Below are 23,086 nucleotides of genomic sequence, written 5' to 3' on the forward strand. Positions count from 1 at the left end.
CGGAACAGGCACTTACCTCCCGGCCCTGGGCCTCGTCGTCGGTGGCTGTGTGAAACAACTCCAGGTAGTTCAGAGCGTACTTTTCGATAGGTGTAAGCTGTTCCAAGAGTATTTTTTGAGTAGGGTTAACAGCAAGTTAATGAAGGTTAAGTTCTTTATACACTGCCCTCCCGCCCCAGTCTAAGGAAGTAAGTATCTTGTAAGGAGCAAATGTCTGAAATAAAAATTACGTAAAAAACATGTGAGGGCCTCCCTGGTGGCACAAGGGGTTAAACACTGCACTATGAAGCAATCAGCAGCCTCTGCACGAATTTGATCCCCGGCCGGCCGGGGAGCTACCCACATGGACCTCTCCTGTCTCCCCGCTGCTCCCCTCAGCAGTGGCTTTCAGTCAGTCTGCCTGTTCTGTTCCCGGCTCTGTCTCTGGTGAATCCTCTCTCCTCCCGCATCTCTGGCCTGCACCCCAGCTCTTGCGTGCATAGATAAATCTTTAAGAAAAAAAAAGGGGGGCCTCCCCTAGTGGCGCAGCGGTTGAACGCTGGATTGTGAAGCTGCCCGCAGCCTCTGCAGCACCGGTTCAATCCCCGGCCGTCAGGCGAGGGTCCCGCATGGCACGCAGACCTCTCCTGCCGCCCGCTGCTCCCCTCAGCAGTGTCCTTCGGTCCTTCTGCCTGCTCTGCTCCCCGCTCTGGCTCTGGTGAATCCTCTCACCCTCCCGCACCTCCGACTGTACTCAATGCTTGTATAAATAAATAAATAAATCTTAAAAAAATAAAAAACCTTTGGGCAAAAAACCCACAAAAACATGCTGAGAAGAAAACCCCAAACCTGCTCCATGAAGTCAGCCAACTCCTCCGAGGGCGAGGGCTCAGGATCCCCCGGTGGGCTGTCAGGGCCCCCCGGCACTGCTTCCTCTGTGGGCCTATCCGCACCGTCCTCCAGATACTCGATGCTCTTGAGGGCCTGAAGAAACGATGGGCAGGTGATGTCCACTGTCTTCTGCGTGGACGGGCTCTGAGCAAGAGCCCCGCTGCAGTTACTGGGCGCCGCCATCCCTGGCGCTCCCAGGCCCCAAGGTCTCCAGAGATGGGGACCCACGACCCACAGATACGTCACTGGCAAGTAAAGGTCACAGGCCGTGAGCCTGAATGAGATGCACGGGAGTCACTACACCCCCCACATGCCAGCAGCAGGAGACCCGGGAGCCAAATAGTCTGGCCGGGCGGCCGCCACAGGCCAACAGGACACCTGCCCCGGACGGCACTGCCAAGAGCGGGCAGCTCCACGTGCCCATCCCTGGAGCCAAGACATGCAGACACAGGCAGAGATGCTCGCACGCAGACGCGGCTCTCGGTTAGAGGCTCCCCACTCAAGGTAGTGCAACCTCTCTTCAGGGCCCTTTGGCAAAATCTGCCAAAGTTTAAAACTGGCACCGCAAGCAGAAACAATTGCCAGATGGACTCGTGGGTGGGCAGACGGACCCAGAAACGGGGAGTAAAGAAGACCCGCCCGCAACCTCCAGGGACCCAAGGCAGAGAAGGAGCCCCTCGGCCGGCAGCCTGCCCTGGGCCCCGCTGCGCCGCTGGCACGGCCAGCTGCTTCTCACGAGGACGGCAGGTCTCCGCGCCCCGGCATGGGAGCTGTGGCGGCCTGAGCGAGGGGCGCATACGTGGAGCTCCCAGAGGCAGGAGCCCCACGAGAGGCTGGCTCTCTCCCTGCAGCGCCATGCTGGCGCCCCCCACCAAGGCCCCACAGATGCCGAGAGAGCCCCTGCGACCCCACTGCAGCCTGCACCTCCTTGCAGCCGGAGACCCCGGGGAAGAGGAGGGAGCGTTCTCGTTGGGCTGAGCCACGAGGCCAGCGGGCTGCAGGCTCTCACCTCAATGAACGGCCGAGCAATTTTGGGCGCGATGGTTTCTGTGACGGAAGGTTCCTGAGAAAGGACGACAAACTCCTCGGCCTTCATCGGGAAGCCCGTGTCGTCCATGGGCGAGTAAACCTCAAACAGCTCCTGGATCGTCCGCTAAACACACACGCGCACGGGGAGGTGAGCACCAGGGCCGCCTGGGTGAGCCTGAGGCCTACGAGGCGGGGCCCGCGCCACGCCAGCAGCCCCTGGGACGCGCACAGAGGTACCTGCGTCAGGAAGGCCATGGAGTAGTCGTTGCCCTGGGCAGCCACTTCCCGGATCAGGTCTTTGGTTCCATTTTTCAACAGTTTCTCTTCAATGGAGTTGCCGCTCACAAGCCTACAGGCACACGCGGGTTCAGCGGGCGGTGGGCACCCGGCCACAGCGCCCACCCTGTGAGTTCTCACAGCCCCACGCTGGCTCCGCAGGGGTCCACGGCCCTGCCTGCTGCTTCAGGAGCCACCCGCCAATCGGGCGGCATGTGGTGGGCCTGGGCACCCCACATGGGTTCTGTTTCTTGCACTGCCGCCAGCTGGCAAGGCCTACTCTGCACCCCCAGGTATCGTGTGCCGTCGTCCTCCATGCTGGCCTGGCACGCAACCCCACTGGGTGCGGCCCCGCCTCCCCGCACTGCTGCCCAAGAAGCACTGGCCCTGCTGGCACCCCCGAGCCCAGCTTCGGCCACGAGGAAGCGCCGCTTGTATTTGCAGGCCCCCCCCCCCCGATTCATGAGCCACTCTTCCGCGTGACCGTGAGAAATGCACGCGCTTCCCGCCCAGCACAGGCTCTCTGCTCTGCGGGGCCTGTCAGCTGAGGCGGGTCCTCCGACCACGAGGCGCGGCGTTGTTCTGAAACCCTGCTGCCTCACCTGCTCCAGCACGGCCGGGAGCCGCAGCTCCTGGAAACAGGTCTCAGGCTGCGCCCCACCCAGACCCCCACAAACCAGCTCGACTTCCTGAACCATTAAGCCGGGTCGGCACCGAGGAGGAAGTGTGACCCTTTTGAGGCAGTACCGGCCAAAAGGCCGGTGACAGGACGGGTCACACAGGGAGCCTTCAGCGCCACGGGGGAGGGGCCCACATCAACTAGGCTGCATGTTTTTGTTCTCTCCTCCCGAGGAACAGGCAACGTGTCGACAACCAGGCAGGCATGGAGCTTGCCCGACGCAGCATCTGTGCAGCGACAGCATCGCGGCCTCGAGAACACAGGAGGCGCCAGGGCCCACGGCCCGGTTCTGGACCGGCCCTGCCCTCCCCGGGGGCAGGGTCACACCAGGAGGCGCAGTCTCGCTGTGAGTGCCGCCCACAGGCTGGGGAGGCGGGCAGGCTGCGCAGGGACACACTCGGGCCGTCCTGCGCCTGGGCTTAGAGGCGCGTGCGAGCAGAAGCCCCGTGAGCTTCGGGGGAAGCGGCTCCCGGGATGAGGCCCGAGTGCATGCCGAGAGGACAGCTGGGCCAGCAGCGCAGCAGAGACCGACCCAGGGTCGGGCGCGCGGCTGGGCTCAGACACACCACGGGCACCGGGACAGCCGGGGCGGTGGGGCGGGCCTCACCGGAACACGTGCACGTCCCGGCGCCTCCCGATGCGCTCACACCACTCCTGGGCCGTGGCGTCCATCACGGGGTTCAGGTCGCTGTCGTAGAAGACCACCGCGTCGGCCTCCACCAGGCTCCCGCCCGCGGGGCGGCTGTGAGTGCAGAGGATGGCGCAGAAGATCCGCCTGTCCCTGTTGAAGCTCCTCATCAGCTCCTGAGGGCGGCGAGAGCGAGTCCTGAGGACGGCTGGCGCCGCTCCCCGCCTCTGCGCCCTGCCTCCCACCTGTGACCCAACCGTGGGCACCGGCGAGGAATGCCAGGCGCTGCCTGAGCTGTCAGCCCTGCCTGCAGGCCCCAAAGGAAGACGGGCTCCCCGGGGAGGGATGAGTGCTCTTCCTCTACCCTCAGGCAATGCCGGGGCGCTTTACGGCAAAAGCCCCCAGAGTAAGGCTGAGGGGCAGGGGACACGGCGTGAGCGAGACCGCACGGGCGGCCTGCCCCACACCCTCCCACGCGTCACGGCGGCGCCGAGCAGACTATGAGGCTGACCATCCCTCCAGGCCAGATGCCATCGCCGCCTGTCACCGCGAGCGCTGGGGTCCTCCCGCTGGCCTCCACGCACACGCGTGCCAGCACCCTCAAGAGACCGCGTGGCCCACGCCCGCCAGCTGTCTCTGCCAGTGCCTGGATGGGGCAGGCCTGTGCCCGGCAGGTGGACGCCGCCCACGTCTCACCCCTGAGCGGTGCCTGTGGCAGAGCCCTGGGCCGGCCGCTCCCAGGTGGGCCTGTGTGGGTGGCACTGACACACACAGCCTGTGGCGGCGGTGTCCAGAGGCGCCCACCTGCACCAGCCCCACGCTGGGGGCTGCGGGCTGCGCCTGGGCATCAAGCACTGGGTGCATGGTGGCAGGCACGGGGCCGCCTGTGTTTCGGGTTCGGCACAGCCACCTCCCGCGGGCACTGAGGGCTCAGGTGGCCTGTGTGACCTGGACGTCCTGCCAGAGCCAAGGGACGAACCAGGCGGGACCAGATAGCCTCGCGCGGACACGAGAAAGTTGTCCCCCAGCCCGGAAAGGCGCGGTGTATGGCCTGTTTGCTCCAGCAGCCGCGAGGCCCAGCGCCCACCCTGCAGGGCCACAGGGCCCGACCTGCCGCTGCTGGCTGTTGGCGTTCTCATCGATGCGCACGTAGGTGAGGTAGTGGAAGTCCAGGAACACCTCCAGAATGTCCAGCATCAGCAGCATCTGCGACAGGATCAGCACACGGCGTCCCTCCGCTCTTAGCTTCTGCAGCAGCACGGCCAGCGCTTCCAGCTTCCCTGCGGGCGATAGCATGCGTCTCCCCTTGCCCACACACGCATACCCTCCCCTACCCCCCACCCCCGGCGCCACTGGTACCTGAGTCAAACTGGACCAGCCTGAGCTCCGGGAAGCGCAGGGAGCGTGGGGCAGTCAGGCGCTGCAGTTGCTGGGCGTGGGGGGCCATGTGCTCCTTGAGGCGGTGCCTGAGCACCCGCATTCTGTGGCTATAGATGGGGGGCGGCCGGGCTACCCACAGAGACGGGGGCGCAGCCACCACTGTAGGGATCACACAGGCCACCCTGGAAGCAGAAAGTCACCGTCACCACCTGGCTCCATGGCCTCTCCACCTGTTCAAAACTGGGCAAAGGGCCTCCCTCATGGCTCAGGGATTAGAGATGGTGCTATCAAGCTATCGCCAGCCGCTGCAGCGCGAGTTCAATCCCCGCCCAGGGAACTGACCCACATGGCCCAGCAGACCTCTCCTGTCTCGCCCGCTGCTCCCCTCAGCAGTGGATTTCGGTCAGTCTGCCTGTTCTGTTCCCCACTCCTGTGAATCCTCTCACCCCCCACACCTCTGGCCCATACCCCAGCTCTTGTATGCATAAATATATCAATCTTAAAAAAATAAAACAAAAACAGGGACCTCCCTGGTGGTGCAGCGGGTTGAGCACAGCACTGAGAAGCTGTCTGCAGCCTCTGCAGTGCTGGTTCGATTGCCGGCTGGCCAGGGAGCAACCCACAGCGTGCAGCAGACCTCTCCTGTCTCCCCGCTGCTCCCCTCAGCAGTGTGTTTCAGTCAGTCTGCCTGTTCTGCTCCCCATTTTGTCTCTGGTGAATTCTCTCACCCTCCTGCACCTCTGACTGTACCCCAGTTCTTGTATAAATAAATCTTAAAAAAAAAAAATGGGCAGAGGCCAGCAGGAGGAGGACAGAGCCCTGAGCACAGGCATTGCCACCTGGCCACACTGCCCAGCCCAGCCCCAGGCCCCAAGGCCGCCAGAGGAAGAGCCAGCAGGGGGTGCCTGGGTGCAGGAGCACAGGTGGGGATGGGGCGCTGGCTCCTGGTGGCTGGGGACAGTGGGCACCCCAGAGCTGCTGCAGCCAGCGCACCTCCAGGATGGGACCTGGGGGCGAGGGGCCTGTGGAAAGTGGCACGCCGCCCTCACGCCACCCGACCCCTCACTCCTAGGCACACACGCCCATCCCAGAGCCTATGGAAGCTGCTTCCCGCACTTGCTACCCACTGCACACACACTGAGGCAGTCCACGCAGCCCCGACAGACGCCTCCATCCACTGGGCAGATGGAAACACTCTGCGACCATGGGCAGAAAGGCTGAACAGCACCAAGGGGCTGGTGCTTCCCACGGGGCCCACAAAGTCGACACCCAGGCCCTCCTGCGCAGCTGACGAGGCACGGAAGAGCCGAGCCGGCACAGCCTCCAGTTTCTCCATAGTCACAGCGGCCAAGGGGTGGCTGGTGAGGCAGGCGGGGCGGGCAGAGAGCCCAGAGGAGACCCGCACACACGCGAGTCCAGGGCCCGGGTGCTGGAGCAAAGGGCGCAGGGGGCACGGGGAGCCCGCGCACCAGGGAGCCTGGACACCTGGACGGGCACGTGAGGGAGGGGCCTTCACAAACCCTGGCTCACAGTGGTCACTCGCCCAGAGGCAAACACAGGCCCACACAGCCCTACAAGCTAACCAGCCTGGATGACCCCGGGCGTGACAGTGACTTTTTAGCCAAAGTAGCAAGGGAGAAACACTCGATAAACCGTACCTTGTTAAAAGCAAGAACTTCTCTGCAAAGCTGAACTGTCAGAAGGACCAGAACCCAGCCCACAGCACAGGAGCAAATGCTGGCAGAACGCACACCTGATGACCGAGAACCCTACCCAACAGTCAGCCACAAACCCCGAAGACCGTCACAGCGGCCTTGCCGTGGACGACGTGGGGGCGGGGGCAGAGAAGTACATGGAGGACGGGCCCCGCCGCGTTGCCAGGGAGACACAAGTCAAGCCCCACGAGATGCCCCACAAGCCCGTCCGGCGGCCAGAGCGCAGGCGGGGCCGCGGGGCCTCAGGAGCCAATGCTTGGGGGTGCAGGGTGCCAGGGGCTCTGCAGACAGCTGGCGCCTCACCACACACCCGCTCCACCTCGAGGCGGCAGCTGTGCTCTTTGTGGTTCCCGACGGGGGCCAACGCTTGGGTCCACCCAAAACTCGGCCCAAGGATGTTCACAGCAATGAACCCCAAACTGCCAAAGCCTGGAAACAGCCGACAGGTGAGGAGTAAGGGACAGCAGGCCTGGGACCAGCACGCCCAGGAACGCACCGGCGTCGCGACGACTCGGAGGGGCCCCCGCCACTGCCGCAAGGACGGGACGCCAGGCCGGGGGGCCCCAGCCCGTCTGCTCCAACTGCACAGCGTTCTGAAAGGGCACCCCATGACCACAGCAGCAGAGAGCGGGGTGTGGGCGGGGGAGGGACGGGCTGCAGGGAGGGCATGCAGGGCGGGGGCCACAGGCCACCAGACACAGTCAGACCCACGTGAGGTCAGTCCCAGGGCGAGCCCGGAAGCTGTCTTGGGCTCTGGGGGGGCGAAGACGTGTCCATGAGGTGCTTCCACGCGACAGCCCCCCCTTGTGGGGTGCTGACTATGGGGAGGGAGCGTGCGTGGGGGCAGGGGCTGTCTGGGGATCTGCTGTGACTCTGAAGCTGCTCTGTAGCCCGAGTCTTCCCTCCACATCATCCACGACGCTGGCCGGGCGCCTTCCCCATCAGTCATCGGAGGCCCGAGGGGCCTTCACAAGTGCACAGGGAAGCTCGGCAGGCCTGGATCTCCACACCCCCGCACCCCATCCCGCGTGGAAGGTAGGAGAACTGCCGCTCTTGGCTGAAGCAGAGCAGGAGAAGCAGCTTCCCGTGCCTGGAGAAAGTTTCCAGCCAGAAGAGAGCAGGAAAAGCCCCAGGGCCCCATACGCTCCCGGAGCAGAGAAGCCGGCTCCCGCCTCCACGCATCTGGACTTGGGTGTTCCCGCCCACACAGCTGGTCTCTGAGCTCAAATCTTAGACATGCATCTTATCACTCAACGCTGAGCGACCCGTGCGGGTTTTCATCAGATGCTGTTTCTAAGGAGTAAAGTCGACACCTCCGACGCCAACCCCCTGGGCAGAGCCGGCACGAGGCCCTCCCAGAGCCGGGGCTGCAGGGAAGAACTCAACCTGGGTCTTGGCCGGCTTCCTGGAGGGCAGACACCGACCGCAAGCCCATGTGGTGCCAGGACCCAAGACCCAGGATGTGATGCCAGCACAGGCTTCCCAGAGACATGGGGCGTAGGCGCCATGGCAACGCAGCGCAGCCCCAGAACGCAGCACTCGCCTGGCCATGACGTCTCGCAGGGCTTCCTGCCGTTCTGCCAGCGTGAGGATCAGGCCCCTCCGCATGTCTGCAGGCAGCACGTCACAGCCCCGGCCCCGGCTGCTGTGCACGGGCCTGAGCCAGGGTGTTGCCCCCGCCCTTGTGAGGGAGCAGACGCGCAGCAGGTCTCGGCCGTAGACAGGGGCCCGGGCGCAGCGCCGTGTGTTGACACGGTGGATCTGGTCCAGCCGCTCCTTCAGAAGCCTGGCCTTGTCCTCCTTTATCAGAAACAAGTGGTGAGAACGTCAGTGGGGGAAGCACAGAGCAGCGGCCCCTCCCACGCCACGGGCCCCGTGAGTCAGGATGGGACCATGCCATCCCTGGCCTCCGCGGGGAGCAGTGGTCAGGACACACCCAGCCAGTGTGGCCCAGGCGGAGGCCGGGCGGAGGTCGGGCTGTTGCGGGAGCCAGCTTCCTTTCCTCCTACAGAAAGCGTCTCTCAGAGCCGCACTCAGAGGCCGGCAAGTCTATGCCGGGACCTGACCCCCAGGAGGAGGAGCTGCAGCCTGCCCAGCCCCGCACCTGGGTAGGCACGCCGAGCGGCGAGGCAGGTTTGGGGGCCACTCCAGGCTCTCCAGCAGCCATGGGGTTCACTGCCACCCGACCGGGCACACCACCTACAGAGGCAGAAATGGGGAGCTGAAGACGGCAGGGCTGCCCCGCCTAGAGAGCCAGCCTCCACAAGAACCTGTGGACGCAAGCTCAGCGGCCAGAGCCACCAGCGAGGGGGTCCCCCACTCCTGGGCGGGGTCCCAGCCGGGCCTGGCTGGCTCCTGCTATCCCCTGGTCCACCCCCAGCGTGCTCGGAGGGCCCTTCCCCACCAGGCCGGTGCGGGCACGTGCCTCTCCCGGCGCCCCTGAGCACCCCCGCCCACTGCGAGGATGCAGCATGGCTGAGCACCAAGGCAGGCATCCCCGCCCCGCCCCCACAGCCAGGGCCAGGCTGTTGGTCCCGGTGGCTCCGGGCACAGGGACCTGAGCCTGAGAGCCCACAGTGGAGGCTTTGGGTGGGAGTCCAGTGGTTGTGCAGGGGTAGGGCCCCAAGTCCAGAGGGAGCAGAGCAGGGCGTACACCCCTGGGAGGGCGACTGCAATCCTGGGAGCGGGAGCACAGCTGGAATAGGGGCCAGCCGCGGCAGGGACGCGGCCACCGGGGGCAGAGCTGTGGCTAGGGCCCCCACGAGGGGGTGGGTGCAGGGCCTGCCGTCAAAATGGCCAACGGCACAGGGCAGGGCTGGGGGGCTGGTGACCAGGGCCTGGCTGGGGACAGCGGGGGTCTCTTTGCTCTGGGTCCTGCTGTTTCCACATGCCAATCTGACCCCCGCCTCCAGCAGAGAGGCCCGTGAGCAAAGCTGGAAGCAGGAGCCCCAGAAGGCCTGCCCAGGAGTCTGGTGAGCACAGCCACTCTGACGCTGATAAGCCAAAGGGCGTGATCCCCAGTCTCCTGCAGGAGGACCAGGCTAATGTTGTGGAGAGGAAGTATATTTGTCGCACCTTCGGGGGCCTAGGGGAAGCCAGGCAGCCAGGCGAGTGCCTGGGCAGCTCGGGGGCAGAACCCACCCTCCCTGGGGCCACAGGATGCCTCCCGTCACACCTGCTGCTCGGGCACCTACCTTGTGGGGCCAAGGGGGTGGGGCCCGGGCCGCTGGTGGGGGGCTTGCTCCCCAGGGCATGGAGGGCGCCCGCCTGAGACACGGTCTGCATCAGCACAGGGCCCGGAGGGCGCAGGTAGGACTGCCCGGGCGCGGACACGATCTGGAGGACGCTGCCTGCAAGCACAGGGCAGAGGACCAGTGCAGCCGCGAGCCCTCCCAGGGACCTCACTCCCCTCCCACGTGCAGCCAGAGCAGGTGCCGCACTGAAACCCGTGGCTGCTGTGCTCCGCCAAGCAAAGCCAAGGTCTGGCCACCTGGAGAAAAGCTGAAGCGTCTCAGCCGTAAGGCCCGCGCGCGCTACGGCCGCTCGGACGGACGCCTGTTTGGCCTCAGGTCACCTTTCCTCATGGCCCTCACTGGAACAGGCGGAGGCGGCCTGCCACGAGCCATCGGGTGTGGCCGCTCGCTCCGTGTGCCCAGGCAGGATGGAGAAAGGCTTTGGCTGGCCCGGCTCGAGCGTCTGCTCGCAGGCCTGGCCCCACAACAGAGGGACGCGGGTCCAAACAGGTCAGGCGTGCCCGGCACCCCTCACTGACAGCACCACCTCCAGCGCTACAGCTGAGCATGGTGGGGACGAGCAGACTGGCCCTGATGGCACTCACAAGGCGCCCTCACAAGACGCCGCACTACAGCTGAGCGCGGTGGGGACAAGCAGACTGGCCGTCACTCAGGGTTCGCCCTGATGGCACTCACAAGGCGCCCTCGCGGGCCTCAAGGCAGACATGAAGCGGACACACAGCTCTCACCAGCGGCCCACGGGCTGCCGGGACACAGCCTGCACGTGGACAGCACCTCTCCTGGACACGGGGCCAGCGCCACAGTGATCCCGGGGCCTCCGAAGCGATTTTTAAAAAAGGGACCTCTTTGCAAGGGGAAGAAATAACCCCCAAATGGGCAGCAGCTGCGGAGCAGGCCCCGGGGACAGGGCTGGGTGGTGCTGCCTGCACTCCCAGTTGGCTTGAGTCCGAGCAAGCCTCGCTCCCAGCGAGAGCAGTGGGCACGCGCCCTCAGCCGCCTTACCTTGGAGCTGCAGGGGCTGGCCGGCCGTGAGCTGCCGCAGCTGGCTGTGAGACAGGGTGAACTTGTTCCCTTGGAACTGCAGGGTCACGGGGGTCTCTGGCTGAGCCACGCGACTCGGTGGTCCCGAGAGGGAAGCCAGCTGGGCGATTTTGACGACCTCTCCACCTGCAGAAAGGCAGAGGGAGGGCGCGTGACCATCCTGGGAGAAGCCGGCCGCTGTGGCGTGACGGCGCCTGAGCCTGCAGGACTGAGTGGGTGAACCGCCGTCTCGGAAACGGCGCCGCCCCACGGCTTCAAGACGACAGGCGCTGCGGGGCGAGGGACGAGGGCGCGGACATCAGGTCTCACAGCCGCTTCGCCCACCCCCAACCGGGAGAGCGCAGGTGCCAGGTGCTAATTAGCCAACCGCACCGAGGAGCGTGTCGCCTGCCTTGCCAACGTCGTTAAGCGGCCGAAGTCTGCTCCTGACACGCTCTGAAACACTAATCCACCTTCAGGAAAGTCCCAAAACGTGAGAAAGCGCACGTCCAGTCTACCCCTCGGTGGGAGACAAGACAGCTTCACCACCGCGGCACAAGGGCAGCGCGTGCCGTCACACCCGCGACCGCCCAGAGTCTGGGGACGCGGCTCAGCACACACATCACAGAAGGTGACGTGAAGAGAGCCCCACGGTGACTCAGCTGCACCGTGGGACACTCCATCCCCGTCACTTGCTGTGACCGCACGTGACGCTGATGGCAATGGAGTCAGACACACCGGCTCAGAAAGGCCCCCAAGGCGGGCCCCTGGCTAGCCTTTCTGGCGGGTCGGCACGCGAGTCCGGAGGCGCCGAGAGTGCATGCGCCGTTAGTGGTTTACTGGAGAGAGCAGTTAGCAGAGGTGAAAAGACACCCAGAGATCTTGTCCACAGCATGGCCGTGACCAGGACAGGCACCGGGAAGAGGAGGGCGTTTGAGGAGTGGCTAGGCGGAGTGCGGCCTGCACGTGGGCCCAGCCACAGCCCTGAGCTAGGGAGTGGCCGCAGGGCAGTTGACCAGGGAGCTCTGTCGGCAGAGAATCAGCCTGAACAGCGGCTCCTGTGCCCATGGTGTTTGAGGGACCAGGAGTGAGGCATGAGGAGGCCTGGGGTGGGGGCGGGAGTGGGGAGCTAGCTGCACCGGTCCCGGGGAAAGCGGAGCCGCAGGAAAGGGGCTATATGCAGGCGCTTTCGCTGCCACAAGCCATCTGGGCTGAGCAGGATTTAGTTCAGGGTTTAAACCTGGAGGTGACAGAGACTAAGCAGCAGCCACGGCATCTGCAGCCCAAATCTGGCTCTCCACGCCGGGCGGCCACCTTCCCCGACACCATGTGCCTCCTCCCCTGTTCCAGCTGCGCCTGTGGCCGGTGGACAGACCTGGGCCGGCAGAGTGAGCGCGAGAGCGCGCAGGCAGAGCAAGGCGGGAAGCACAGGAGAGAAAAGACAGGAGGGCTGGACGTGGGGCTCAGAGAGGCCCCTCCCGGAAGGCTGCAGCACTCAGCACAGGGAGCGGGAGACGGGGGTGGGGCGGACAGCAGAGGTGCTGCCCCGGGTCTCGTGGTAAAGAGGCGGCAGAACCACATGGAGGCCACTTACTGGGCAGGCGCGCCTGGGCCTGCGATGTGAGCACCAGCCCCTGCGGCAGTGCGCTCTGCCCGGTCGGGAGCGGGGGGGCCTGGGGCTGGGGCTGGGACGGGCCTGGGGCCGGCGCCTGGGCAGTGGTCTGTGCCCGCAGTTTCGCAGGACGGGCTGGGCTAGGCGCTGGGCTGAAGGTCGAGGCGGGTGGGTGTCGCGGAGCGCTGGTGCACGCCTGAGAGCTCTGAAACGGGGCCGCTGCAATCGATAAGGGTTGTTTGTGCAAAGCTGTTAGAGGGTCCTCGTAAAGTGCAGTGTTCAAAACCAAATTTTAAAAATATTAAACAAACACGACTTCGCAGTCTTTCAACCGAGACGCCCTCTCTAGGAGGCGGGGCCGACGGTGCCCATGGATGATGGGTCTTCGACAGCTGGGCACTCATTTCCACACCAGCCGCAGCCAGCACTTCTCAGGTCAGTGGGAGCCGGGTCAGCCCGTGAGCCGCCGTCAGAAGCTCTTCCTAAGCGTGGCGTGCAGAGCTGCCTCCCCCATGGGACACTAGGCTGAGTGCAGAAACCACAGGACCGGCCCCACCGCTCGGGCAGAGCGCGGCTGTGTGGCCCTCACAGCTGCGGGGCGAGGGGACGGCGGGCACGTGTGTCCCTCTGTGAGCAGACGCCACCGCTGCTGGTCACACTGTGTGACCGTGACCCGGCAAGGTGACAATGTGCAGGGTCGAATCCTCTTTAAACAAACAGGAGCCTGACGCTCACGCAGCACGGGCGGACGGCCCCGCCCGCGCAGGAAGCCTGTGCCCGCGGTCTCAAGGGCACCCCTAGGAAGCCTACCTTTGGCATCTGGGTTTGCAGAGAAGGTGGCGATGGGGGGCCGTCCTCGCACATGGCCCTGGGGCGTGGTGGCGGTGGTGGCGGCCGTGCGGGGCGGGTGTGCACTGGGGAAGGCCACCGTGCGGCCCTCGGGCTTCTGTCCATACTGCACAGGCTGGAACAACCTAGAGGCCGGTGGTACGGGAGAGGGTGCGTGTCACAGGGCGTGGCCTGTGTGGTCTGGGGATGGGTGAGGGGGCTGCAGGGATCAGCGGGGGTCCCACTCCCACGTTGGCTCACGGAGGGCGGGGGCTTGCTGACCCCCACTGTGCGGCTGGCAGAGAATGGAGGAGACAACTGTGAGCCGCACCTCCTCCACTGAGGGCAGGAGAGCTGGGCGCGGTTCAGCTCCGTCCCCAGCGTGGACTAGGTAAAAGCACCTCTAACACCAAGCCCGGGCTGCCTCCTCCAGGAAGGAGGGCAGTGGCGTGCGGGCAGTGTGCAAAGCGGGCGCAGCGTGGCCTGGGCACAGCGGGGGGTGCAGCAGCAGGGAGTGGCTCACGGGAGGCTGCCCCAGGGGAGGCACAGAGCGCAGAGTGGATGGAGCGTGGCCGCCCCTCCCTGTCTAACCAGAGGCTGAGGGCCCCAGCAAGCAGGGGCTAGGGGTGTGGGCTCCCTGGCTAGCCAGGAACCACTGATGGCACCATGGCGAGGCAGTCGGCCCTGTTCCCTAGGAAGCACCTGCTCCCTGGCTTCCCCTCAGGCTGCCTGAGGCAGTCCTGTCTATTTTAACATGCTGGACTTACCTCAGGTCAGTGGGGTTTCCAGCACTTCACCAGCACATTCATAACCCAGCTCAGGCACCCACACACCCAGCATCCCCAAGCCACTGCTGCTGAGGGGCTGTGTGCCTGTCCTGGGGGCCCAGCCAGTCCCCTGGGGAGCAAAGTGAGGCCCCCACATACCTGCTGGGCTTCAGCCTGAAGGCGGCCGGCCTGCCGGGCGGCGGGGGCGCAGTCAGCAGCTCCTCGAAGAGCTTCCGGGTGGCCTGCCTCCGGCTCAGCAGCTCGGCTTCGTGGCGAGTCATTCTGTTCTCCAAGCCAACAAGGTCAAACATGGAGAGATCGGTGTCCTGGGCAGGAAGAGAAAACACCACCAGGTAACAGGAAGTGGCCCTGACCAAGCCCCACCCACTACCGGCGGGAGGACGCAGCCCTGCCACTTCATGCTCATGTGGCCACGGCGCACCTTGGTTTCCCCACTGGGAGTGAGGAGAGGCGCGTGGCCATCGGGTGAGTAGGAGGGAGGGGCGGGACCGGCTGGCACAACAGAGGGGGTTGCCCAGAAACCAGGGGCGTGGACACTAGCACCAGTTGCCCAGCATCAGCCTTCCAAGATGGGTGCTGCTGCCCGAGTCTGCAGAGCGCCCAAGCAGAGGGTCCCGCACCCTCACCTGCCAGGAGTCTCTATCCAGGGCCTTGAGCACCAGGGAGGCCATGCAGAGCTGCAGCGGGCCCGCCGTGTAGGACGACTCCGGGAGCCGGGGCGCCACCAGCCCCGGGTGGTTGCAGATGCGCTGCAGCCGCAGCAGGATGCGCAGCACGTCCACGAAGTGCCCGCTCTTCAATGCCTCCTGCGTGCTGCCAAGGGAACAGCGGGTCACTGGGTGCCCCCGAGGCAGGACTGCTGGGGCAGCCAGCACTACAGCTGCCTGGACACACCTTCAGGCCACTCCACTGCAGGCCAGTGGCCAGGAGTCAGCAAGCGGCCACCGCAGGCCAGCTGAGGGCTCCACAGCAGGAGGACATGCTCTCCAGAGAGCACACTGGACACCAGCACCACCACGGGCCCCGCTGGGCAGTGTTGCGTGTCGCCCATGGAGCCCCAGGGCACTGTGGCGAGTGGAGGTGGCCCTGTGCACAGCAGGCACAGAAAACCACAGGAGGGCAGCGTGATGCCTCTGTGCCGCTGTCTCTGAGCACTGCCCCGAGAACAAGCCTGAGCCCCAACAGGCCCACCTGAGGTCAGGTGCAGACAGACAACAGGATGCACCCCACCGCCATGTGGCTCCTGGCACGCTGCGCCCGCCGGCCCTCCCGCAGCACCGCCACCACCCTGCGCAGTCCCACAGCCTGGCGCGAGGTGACGCCTGGGAGCAGGGACGGGGCCGTGTGAGACTGGGCCCACGAGGAGACCCGCGGTCTAAGGACCGCACACGCATACACGCTGCCTTCGGGCCTGTACTCTCGTGTGTTCAACCAGGAAATAGGGTGGTGGAAAAGCCGGACAAGCCACGTGGCAGGCCCCAAGAAGCCGGCACGGGCCATCCCGCGTCTCCTGGAGGCCAGCACCGCGAGCCCCGCGCCCACGCTCACCTGGGCTGCAGGATCACATCCTCGTACAGGGCTCTCTGCCGCGCAGACAGACGGCACTTCAAGACGTGCTCATACTTCTTGGTCAGCTGCTTTTCCACGTCCCTTTTAGTCCTCCTCAGGATGAACGGCTGCGTCACCTGAGAAACAGAGCCGCGTCATTCCCCTTCCTTGTGCATGCCGCGCCCGCCCAGCCTCCGGGGCGCCACAGACCCGGTGCAGCCGGATGACCACTTTGTGGTAGTAATCCTGGTTCTCCTCGCTGGGGGCCTTGAGCGGGAAGTGCAGGTAGGGCCGGGAGATGCCGGGGATGAGGAAGTGCGCCATGGTCCATAGTTCCGCCAGGGTGTTGTGTGGGGGCGCGTCCATCAGCAGCAGGCGCTGCTGGCTGCGGAGAGAGGGCCTCGGTGACCAGGCGCCGCGGGACAGCCTGGGCAGCCCGGAGCCCCTACAGCCCAGCACGCGGCCACAGGGAGGGTCACGGCTGAGGTGGTTTTGGGGCCCTAAACCACCCCCCAGACCGTCGGGGTGTGCGTGACAGGGGCAGACCTGTGCAGGGCGAACACGGCCTCCCAGTGTCGCTCGCTCATGGCCCTCACGCGCTGCGTCTCGTCCATGACCAGGCACCGCCAGCGCGCCCGTGCAAAGGCCGCGTGGCCCCGGAAGAGCTGCTTGTAGGACGTGAGGCAGACGTTGCAGCTGCCAGGCTCGGCCCACCCCTGCAGCACAGATACCAGGCTGGCACCGGCGGAGCCCCCAGGCCATGCCAGGGCGCAGGGAGGTGGGGTGGGGCTCCGCCGGGCCCTGCCAAGGAGCTGCCACTGCCGCCTAGAAGATGGCCGGTTTATACTTCTCTCTGCCTCGGGGCCTGGAGACCGTGGAGGGCTGCCCGGACACAATCTCTGGGAGGCAGACGGCCAGGTGCGCAGGCCGGGAGGGGCTTGCACTGCACACCCTGGGCAGAGAGAATGGACGCCGGCGGGTGGGGTATGGAGCTCCACCCCACCATCGACCTCACTCCAGGTCTTTAAAAAACAAACCCACAGCCAGGCACAGTGAAAGGAAGACAGGCCCCGCAAGCGGCACAAGAACCGCAGTACAGCTGGCCGGCTGGGTCTGCGGCTGCTGTCACCAAGAACCTGGTGCTCCGGTGCTGGGTGGACCCAGAGGTGGGGCGGCTCCCCAGAAAGTGGCCAGCCGGGGGCCTCTCATGTGTCTCCACGGAGCCCTCTAGCGCTGGAGGGCCCCCGGCAGTGCCGCGCAGGGAGTGGGGCTGCCGGCACCTGAGTGCCAGGCCGGCGTCTGGTCAGTGGCTCGGGCACTGGTCGCGTTTGACAACAAGGTACCTGTCTCTTTGCCTTGAGTTCCCGGCGGCTGCCGACATACAGGAGGATCTTAAGCCCGGGACACCAGCGCTTCAGCTCGAGCTCCCAGCGGAGTATGCTGCAGCTGCGCACCACCACCAGGTGCGGGCCCCAGTTGCCTGTGCAGGAAAGAGGCTGTTACCCTCCACCGTGGGGCGGGGCCAGCGCTGCTTCTGAGCAGAGTGCCAGGCAGGCTCCTCGAGGTCCAGGGTGCAGCCACCATTCACGCTCTGCTACAGGCCAGCCCAGGCTGGGTGAGGCCTCAAAGGGGCTCCACAAAACAGTGTGGAAGCACAGTCACCCCAGGCAGCGGACGTGTGCTTCTGAGATTTGCAGCCGCACCTGAGCAGCGACCCCGGGCAGAGGGCCAGCATGGGAAGAAGGCACCACGGTGCCCCACGGCTGCGATCCCACCCCTCTGAGGACTCACTCACAACCGCTACAGCAATCACATGGCACAAACTCCAACCGTGCATCGCACGCACACAGGCCAAGCTCAGAAGCACAGAGCAGACATGGGGAGATGCCCGTGGTCACACGCGAGGCCTCCCTGTCCCTAGAGGACACGGCGCAGGGGCGTGAGTGAGCAAGGGCAGGGGCAGCCAGTGTGCACACTCTTCAAAGGCTGCACCTCACCAGTAGGGAAGGTCACATGCCCAGATGCCATCTTGACCCCGGTGAAAAGCCAGGCCCAGCCGAGGCAGGGGCGTCAGCTCTGCCTCCAAGGGGGAGCGGCATCCCCCACCATCCGTGCCCACCAGGGGAGCAGGCAGGTAGAGGTGGGCTGGTTGTTTACTTGAAATGGGATGAGTCTGTGGGCAGTTTCTGTTTTATGTGGGAGCTAGCTCTGGGAGGGGCGCTCTGGCTCCCCGGTTGCAATGGGGAGGAGCCTCCATGTGGGTGGGTGGGCCGAGTCTCCTCCGAAGCGGCAGCTTGGGTGTGCAGCATGGGGAGCGGCCTGGAGGGGCAGCGGGCAGCAGCCTGCGGCTCCAACTTCTTCAAACGCTGCACCCGGCCATGTGCCCAGAGGCCCCGCTCCGACACCCACTCCTCAGCTCCCCCACAGGGGCGCACCATGCGAACAGCCAGCACGGCTCCCCACCCACATCCTGCCCGCCCGCGATTTCCTTCAAGGCCCTTTCCTCCAGGTGGGATGGCGGGATGGCGGGGGGTGGGGAGGTTGGCTCTGTTCACGGCTGCAGCCCCGGCACCTAGAACAGTGCCTGGGGTGGCGCCAGGCAAGTCCCCGAACCATCATCGTTCTCTCAAGTGCTGGGACACATAGGCTACTTCCACCGCCTCGCTGCTATGGCCTGATGAACACCTTTCCCCTCGACAGTAAAGTGGAAGGCAAGGTAAGCGGTTTTCCCATCTCTACCTGTTCTGTGGGTCGTGACCTATTTGGAAGCACGACGTTTAAAACTTTGGGGTATTAGAGCAACAGAAATAAACTAATGGAGAAAACAAGGCACCCAAATGTTGCTCTATTTCTATTTAAAATCGATCACGAGTCTGATGACGCGTTTCCACGTGGAAGGCAAATGAGGCGCAAGACAACAGCACAGCAACGTTGGTGGTGGAGGAACCCACGGAGGACCCCACGACTCCCCACGGTGTAGTGTTCTGACTCCACCCACCTACCCGACTCCTCCTGACCCCAGTGCCGCCTCCTCACCCTGAGACCCCTGCACAGATGGACGTGGTCCTTTCTCCCCATGTGGCCCAGGAGCCCCTGGCTCTGGGGTGTGAGGCTCAGCCACACCCCCAGGCCCTCGGGAGACCCTCCTCCACCAGCCTGGAGCAGGACGGGTGGGACCCTGACCTTGGCAGTGCACAGGGCTGTGGGCAACGCGGCACCCTGCATATCACCTGGGCACCTGCACTGCCCCCAGAGGGTGTTGAGGGGGTTGCGGCGGGAGCACGGTGTGCTGCAGGGGCAGCAGGCCGCCTGCAGAGGGGCCAGAGCTGCCACTGTTGCAGCACAGCCAGGCCGGGCTGGACCCAGGGCAGGTGTGATGCTGCGTGCGGAGGCGGCAGCGCAACACGCTGAGCTCGCCCCACACGGGATGTCTGGCAAGCCCATGGCCACACCCTGCCTGTCTGCATCTACGCGGGTCTCTCTCTTCAACTTATTCCTACAAAAAGCAGCTCCCTGCCCGCCGTGCAGGCGCCACTCCCGCTCCCTCTCACCTCCCCTTAATGCCTGCCGCGGGCTGACGGGGAAGACGGAAGCCAGGGCCTACCTTCGTTACAGGCGAGGTGGGCAAAGAAGGCTATGACCTGCACGGTCTTGCCGAGCCCTGCTTCGTCGGCCAGGATGCCATTCAGGTTCTTGCGGTAAAGCTTGGCCAGCCAGTCCAGGCCGATCTTCTGGTAGTCTCTGAGCGCGCCGTACAGCAGGGGCGGGACGCTCAACTTCACCTGCGGGAGGGCCAAGCGCACGCTCTAGCCAAGCAGTCACACGTCGCCCCCGCACAGTCAGTGCGGCCGCCCGGAGGCCACAGAAGCAGGTGGGGCGGGGCGGCAGGCCGGCGCGCTCCCCCGACGGAGGCGCCCGCGGGCAGCGGCTCACCGCGGTGCTGATGCGAGCGCTGCCCTTGGGGAGGACAGCTTCGGCCACCGCGGTCACTTCCGCCACGTCCTTGGTGTGGGGCTTCCCGACGCTCATCCTCTCCGCGGCTTTAAACTGGTCCATGATGAACAGCGAGTCGATGAGCACCACGTCCTTCCGGCCCTCGCGGTCCCCAGGGCAGCTTTCCGCCTCTGTGAGCAACGCGCCGCGGCGAGCAGTCAGCCCCGCTCCACCCGCTGCCTAAGCTGACCGCACCGGCCTGGCGGGCGGCTGGCCACCCGTGGTGGCCGGCCGCGCTGCGCAGCCACGGGGAAGACCAGGAAGTGCCTACTGCGACCGAACTCGGTCATGGCACGCGCCCCCCTCCCCGGGAGAGGGGACGGCGGGATGCTGAACAGAGAAGCAGAGCAAAGCCCTAGGCACCGGCATGCTGCCCGCAGGCCCCAGCGACGGCACCGAGGTCCCCGCAGCAGACCCCCACCCGCAGGGGCGGACGTGACGGGCTCGCCCCCACCCGCAGGCACCGCTCTGGCGGCCGCACCTTCCTCCTCGCTGGTGTCCTCGCTGCCGGGGGGCGGCTGGGGCCACTGGAAGCCGGGCAGGAAGGCGCCTTCGTACAGCCTCAGCAGGTCGGCCAGGGGCAGCTCCGCTGGGGCAGGAGAGAGCGTGTCTGCGCGGGCAGGAGCATCGGCCGCAGGCGCACGGAGGCCCTTCTCTCGCATACGCCTTTCCTGGCGCTAAATGATTCCTTGGAAAACGTGTGTCTTCCAAAAGCACATTTATTTATTTCCTAAAAGCTAGTAACTGCCCATTTACCAACAAGGCCTAAACTGTCTCTCGATAAACACGGGGATCTTTAAACGACGCTCCACTTTGACACAGAGAACGAACAAGAATTTCCGACATCATGTGATAAACATGTAGTAAAACCTGTAGGCCAATGAAAATCCTAAAATACCATTTATAGAAAATTACTGATGGATGCGGACACAGACCAGCAAACGACTCAAACAAAAACACGACAGAAGTAAATGACTAAAAAGCACAACAGGGCCTCCCTGGTGGCGCAGCGGTTGAGCGCTGGGTTGCGAAACTGCGCGCGGCCTCTGCGGCGCCGGTTCGATCCCCGGCTGCTCCCCGGCCACCGGAGGAGGGTCCCACATGGCGTGCAGACCTCTCCTGCCGCCCGCTGCTCCCCTCAGCAGTGTACTTCGGTCCTTCTGCCTGCTCTGCTCCCCGCTCTGGCTCTGGTGAATTCTCTCACCCTCCCGCGCTTCTGACTGTACCCAGTGCATGTATAAACAAAACAAACAAACAAACCAGCAAACAAATAAATAAAGCATGCCTCTATAAAAAAAAAAAAAAAATAAAATAAAATAAAATAAAAAATAAAAAGCACAACAAAAGACTTAGGCTCGCAGCCCGAGGCCCGGACACTGACACACTGGGCCGGGCACAGAGGCACGGCCACGCCAGCAGCAGGAAAGGCCGGGGAACAAGGCCAGAGCATGAGGCCGTGCACGACCTGCGTGCCCCCTCCTCCGCCCCCGTCACGGCAGGGAAACGGCACACGTTGGCTTAGTTTTTCTGGAAACCTAAACAAAGCTTTAACATTCCACACGCCCCACTCTGTCTGTCCTCGGGGGAATGGCCAGATGTGGCCCAGGGCGGTGCCACAGCCCCTCGCGGTAGCCGCATCCAGCATGGCGGGAGGCCCCTGAGGCTGCTGACCTTTCTGTGTCTGTGTCACACGCCAGCGGCAAGGGCCCAGGCTGTCCCTCGACAACATGACCAGGGCCGTGGCCTGTGACGGACAGCAGCGCCGCGAACCGACTTGCTCTTAGATGCACAGCCTCACGCCAGCAGCCGCCAATGGCGCACCTGGGTGCAGCCCCGGGGCTCCGGACGCCGGCTTCCCACAGCACAGAGCCAGGAGGCGCCCTCGCCCCATGCAGCGGTGGCACAGCAGAGAGAACGGAAACAACTGACAGTGACTGTGGTGAGGCGCTTCAGTAGGGAGAGACGGGAGCTGGAAAAGCGGGGTAGCTGGGGACAGGCCAAGACCCCACCTCAGGGAGTGCCTTCCCAGGAGGACCCACGGCGCCCAGATGACCATCAGGGGCTGGGAGGCGAGCAAGCGGCTAGCCAGCTCGCCTGCAGGTCACTGGCTCCGGGAGACAGAGCCCAGGTGGGAACCAGGCAGCCGCGGGCGGCCACCAACCACTGTCTGCAAGCGTCCCCCATCCAACAGCCGGCCCACGGCGCCCGCCGCTGACCTCCGGCCGGGCTCTGCAGCAAGAAGGAAGGAGGTGCCGGGGCTAAGGGAGGCCCCAGGTCGCAGAGGCACTGACAAGGGCTCGGCGCGCCAAGGCAGGAGAGCACCAGGAGGCAGCGCGTCCGCCGCCCACCCCAACAGTCCGCAAGGAGCGGGAGAACCCGCCCCTGGCCTTGACCGCAAGCAGCACAGAGCCTGGAGACGGGCCACCAGAGGCCCGACCGCACGTCCGCCGACGCGGGGAGACCCGCACGCGTGGGCAGCAGCACAGCAGGAGAGGCGCCCTTTGCCTGCTGGGCAGCCACACGGGGGTCAGGAGCCCGTGGCCTTCCCATGCGTGTGGTGGGCAGCGCGTGTCCGGCTACGTGAGAACGCCTACATGTCGGGGAGGGGCCCAGTCCGACCGTCCTCAGCAGCAGACAGGCAGGGCTTGCTGGCCGGGCACTGCACTCTGAGACGGCCGGGCGCCTGCCGTCACCAGGCCCGGGAGCCCGACAGAGTGGCCGGCAGCCCACAGGGCCCCGGCGGGAGGCACGCTCACCGCATCCCAAGCACTGGGCGCCCTGGGACGCGGACCCCCGCACCCGCCCCAGCTGCCCAGTTGCCCCACAGCTCATCCCGGGACGCAAAGCCCGACGTGTGTGCCCAGACGTGGCGAGAACACGGCCTGCACGCGTCCCTGCGGTCGCCAGCTCCCAGCGAGGACAGCAGCCCACCTTCTTTCGCCAGGTTGGACAGTTCTGTCTGGTGATCCACGGCCCCTTCGCGGGCCTCCTCCTCTTCGATGGTCTCCTCCTCGTCCTCCACTGCAATGACCAGTGAGAGCTGTGGGACACCAGGCCTGCCTCGCAGCCACGGCCCCAAGGGGAACAGGGACGCAGTCCATCCGGCCGCTGGAGAGGTGCGATTCAGCCTGCCACGTTCTCAGGCAGAGGGAAGTGGCACTAGGCAGGAGGTGGGGACGGGCCCTTCCTCTCCCCTCAGGCGGCACGAAAGGCCTGCTGAGGCTCACACTGGAGCTGCACAGCCACCCACCTGCCGAGCCCCAGGCAGGCCCCAGGAGCAGCTCCTCATGGCCGAGCTCAGCGCTCCTTGCCTACTCCAGGGCCCAGCCCCTGGCCCTCCTGTCTGGTCAGCAGCTCTGCCTGCGCCCTGCCCTCCCCTGCAACTCTGAGCATTAGCCCTGCCAGGGTCTCACCAGGCGGACATGCCCACTTTCTGCAACCTTAGGCCTCTCAGCATGTCTCCCGC

The 23,086-nt window shown here is 65.3% G+C and overlaps 1 protein-coding gene across 1 annotated transcript in view; it reads right to left on the reverse strand.

Moving 5' to 3' along the window:
- EP400 (E1A binding protein p400) overlaps positions 1-23,086 on the reverse strand; it is a gene marked incomplete at both ends in the record, with an annotated part of 54,257 nt that overhangs the window by 12,179 nt on the left and 18,992 nt on the right. Inside the window, 23 exons of the mRNA XM_084253538.1 lie at positions 17-97; positions 829-963; positions 1,880-2,023; positions 2,137-2,248; positions 3,462-3,658; positions 4,593-4,762; positions 4,842-5,044; positions 8,121-8,377; positions 8,682-8,776; positions 9,772-9,927; positions 10,834-10,998; positions 12,446-12,682; positions 13,274-13,437; positions 14,218-14,384; positions 14,706-14,892; positions 15,628-15,764; positions 15,838-16,012; positions 16,174-16,343; positions 16,971-17,107; positions 19,232-19,409; positions 19,561-19,751; positions 20,102-20,209; positions 22,552-22,641. Of these exons, the coding sequence (XP_084109664.1) occupies positions 17-97; positions 829-963; positions 1,880-2,023; positions 2,137-2,248; positions 3,462-3,658; positions 4,593-4,762; positions 4,842-5,044; positions 8,121-8,377; positions 8,682-8,776; positions 9,772-9,927; positions 10,834-10,998; positions 12,446-12,682; positions 13,274-13,437; positions 14,218-14,384; positions 14,706-14,892; positions 15,628-15,764; positions 15,838-16,012; positions 16,174-16,343; positions 16,971-17,107; positions 19,232-19,409; positions 19,561-19,751; positions 20,102-20,209; positions 22,552-22,641 (3,656 nt within the window). The remainder of the gene's footprint in view (positions 1-16; positions 98-828; positions 964-1,879; positions 2,024-2,136; positions 2,249-3,461; positions 3,659-4,592; positions 4,763-4,841; positions 5,045-8,120; positions 8,378-8,681; positions 8,777-9,771; positions 9,928-10,833; positions 10,999-12,445; positions 12,683-13,273; positions 13,438-14,217; positions 14,385-14,705; positions 14,893-15,627; positions 15,765-15,837; positions 16,013-16,173; positions 16,344-16,970; positions 17,108-19,231; positions 19,410-19,560; positions 19,752-20,101; positions 20,210-22,551; positions 22,642-23,086) is intronic.

Source organism: Talpa europaea (genome assembly GCF_964194135.1).
Source record: "Talpa europaea genome assembly, chromosome: 14".
Classification (NCBI taxonomy): Eukaryota; Metazoa; Chordata; class Mammalia; order Eulipotyphla; family Talpidae; genus Talpa; species Talpa europaea.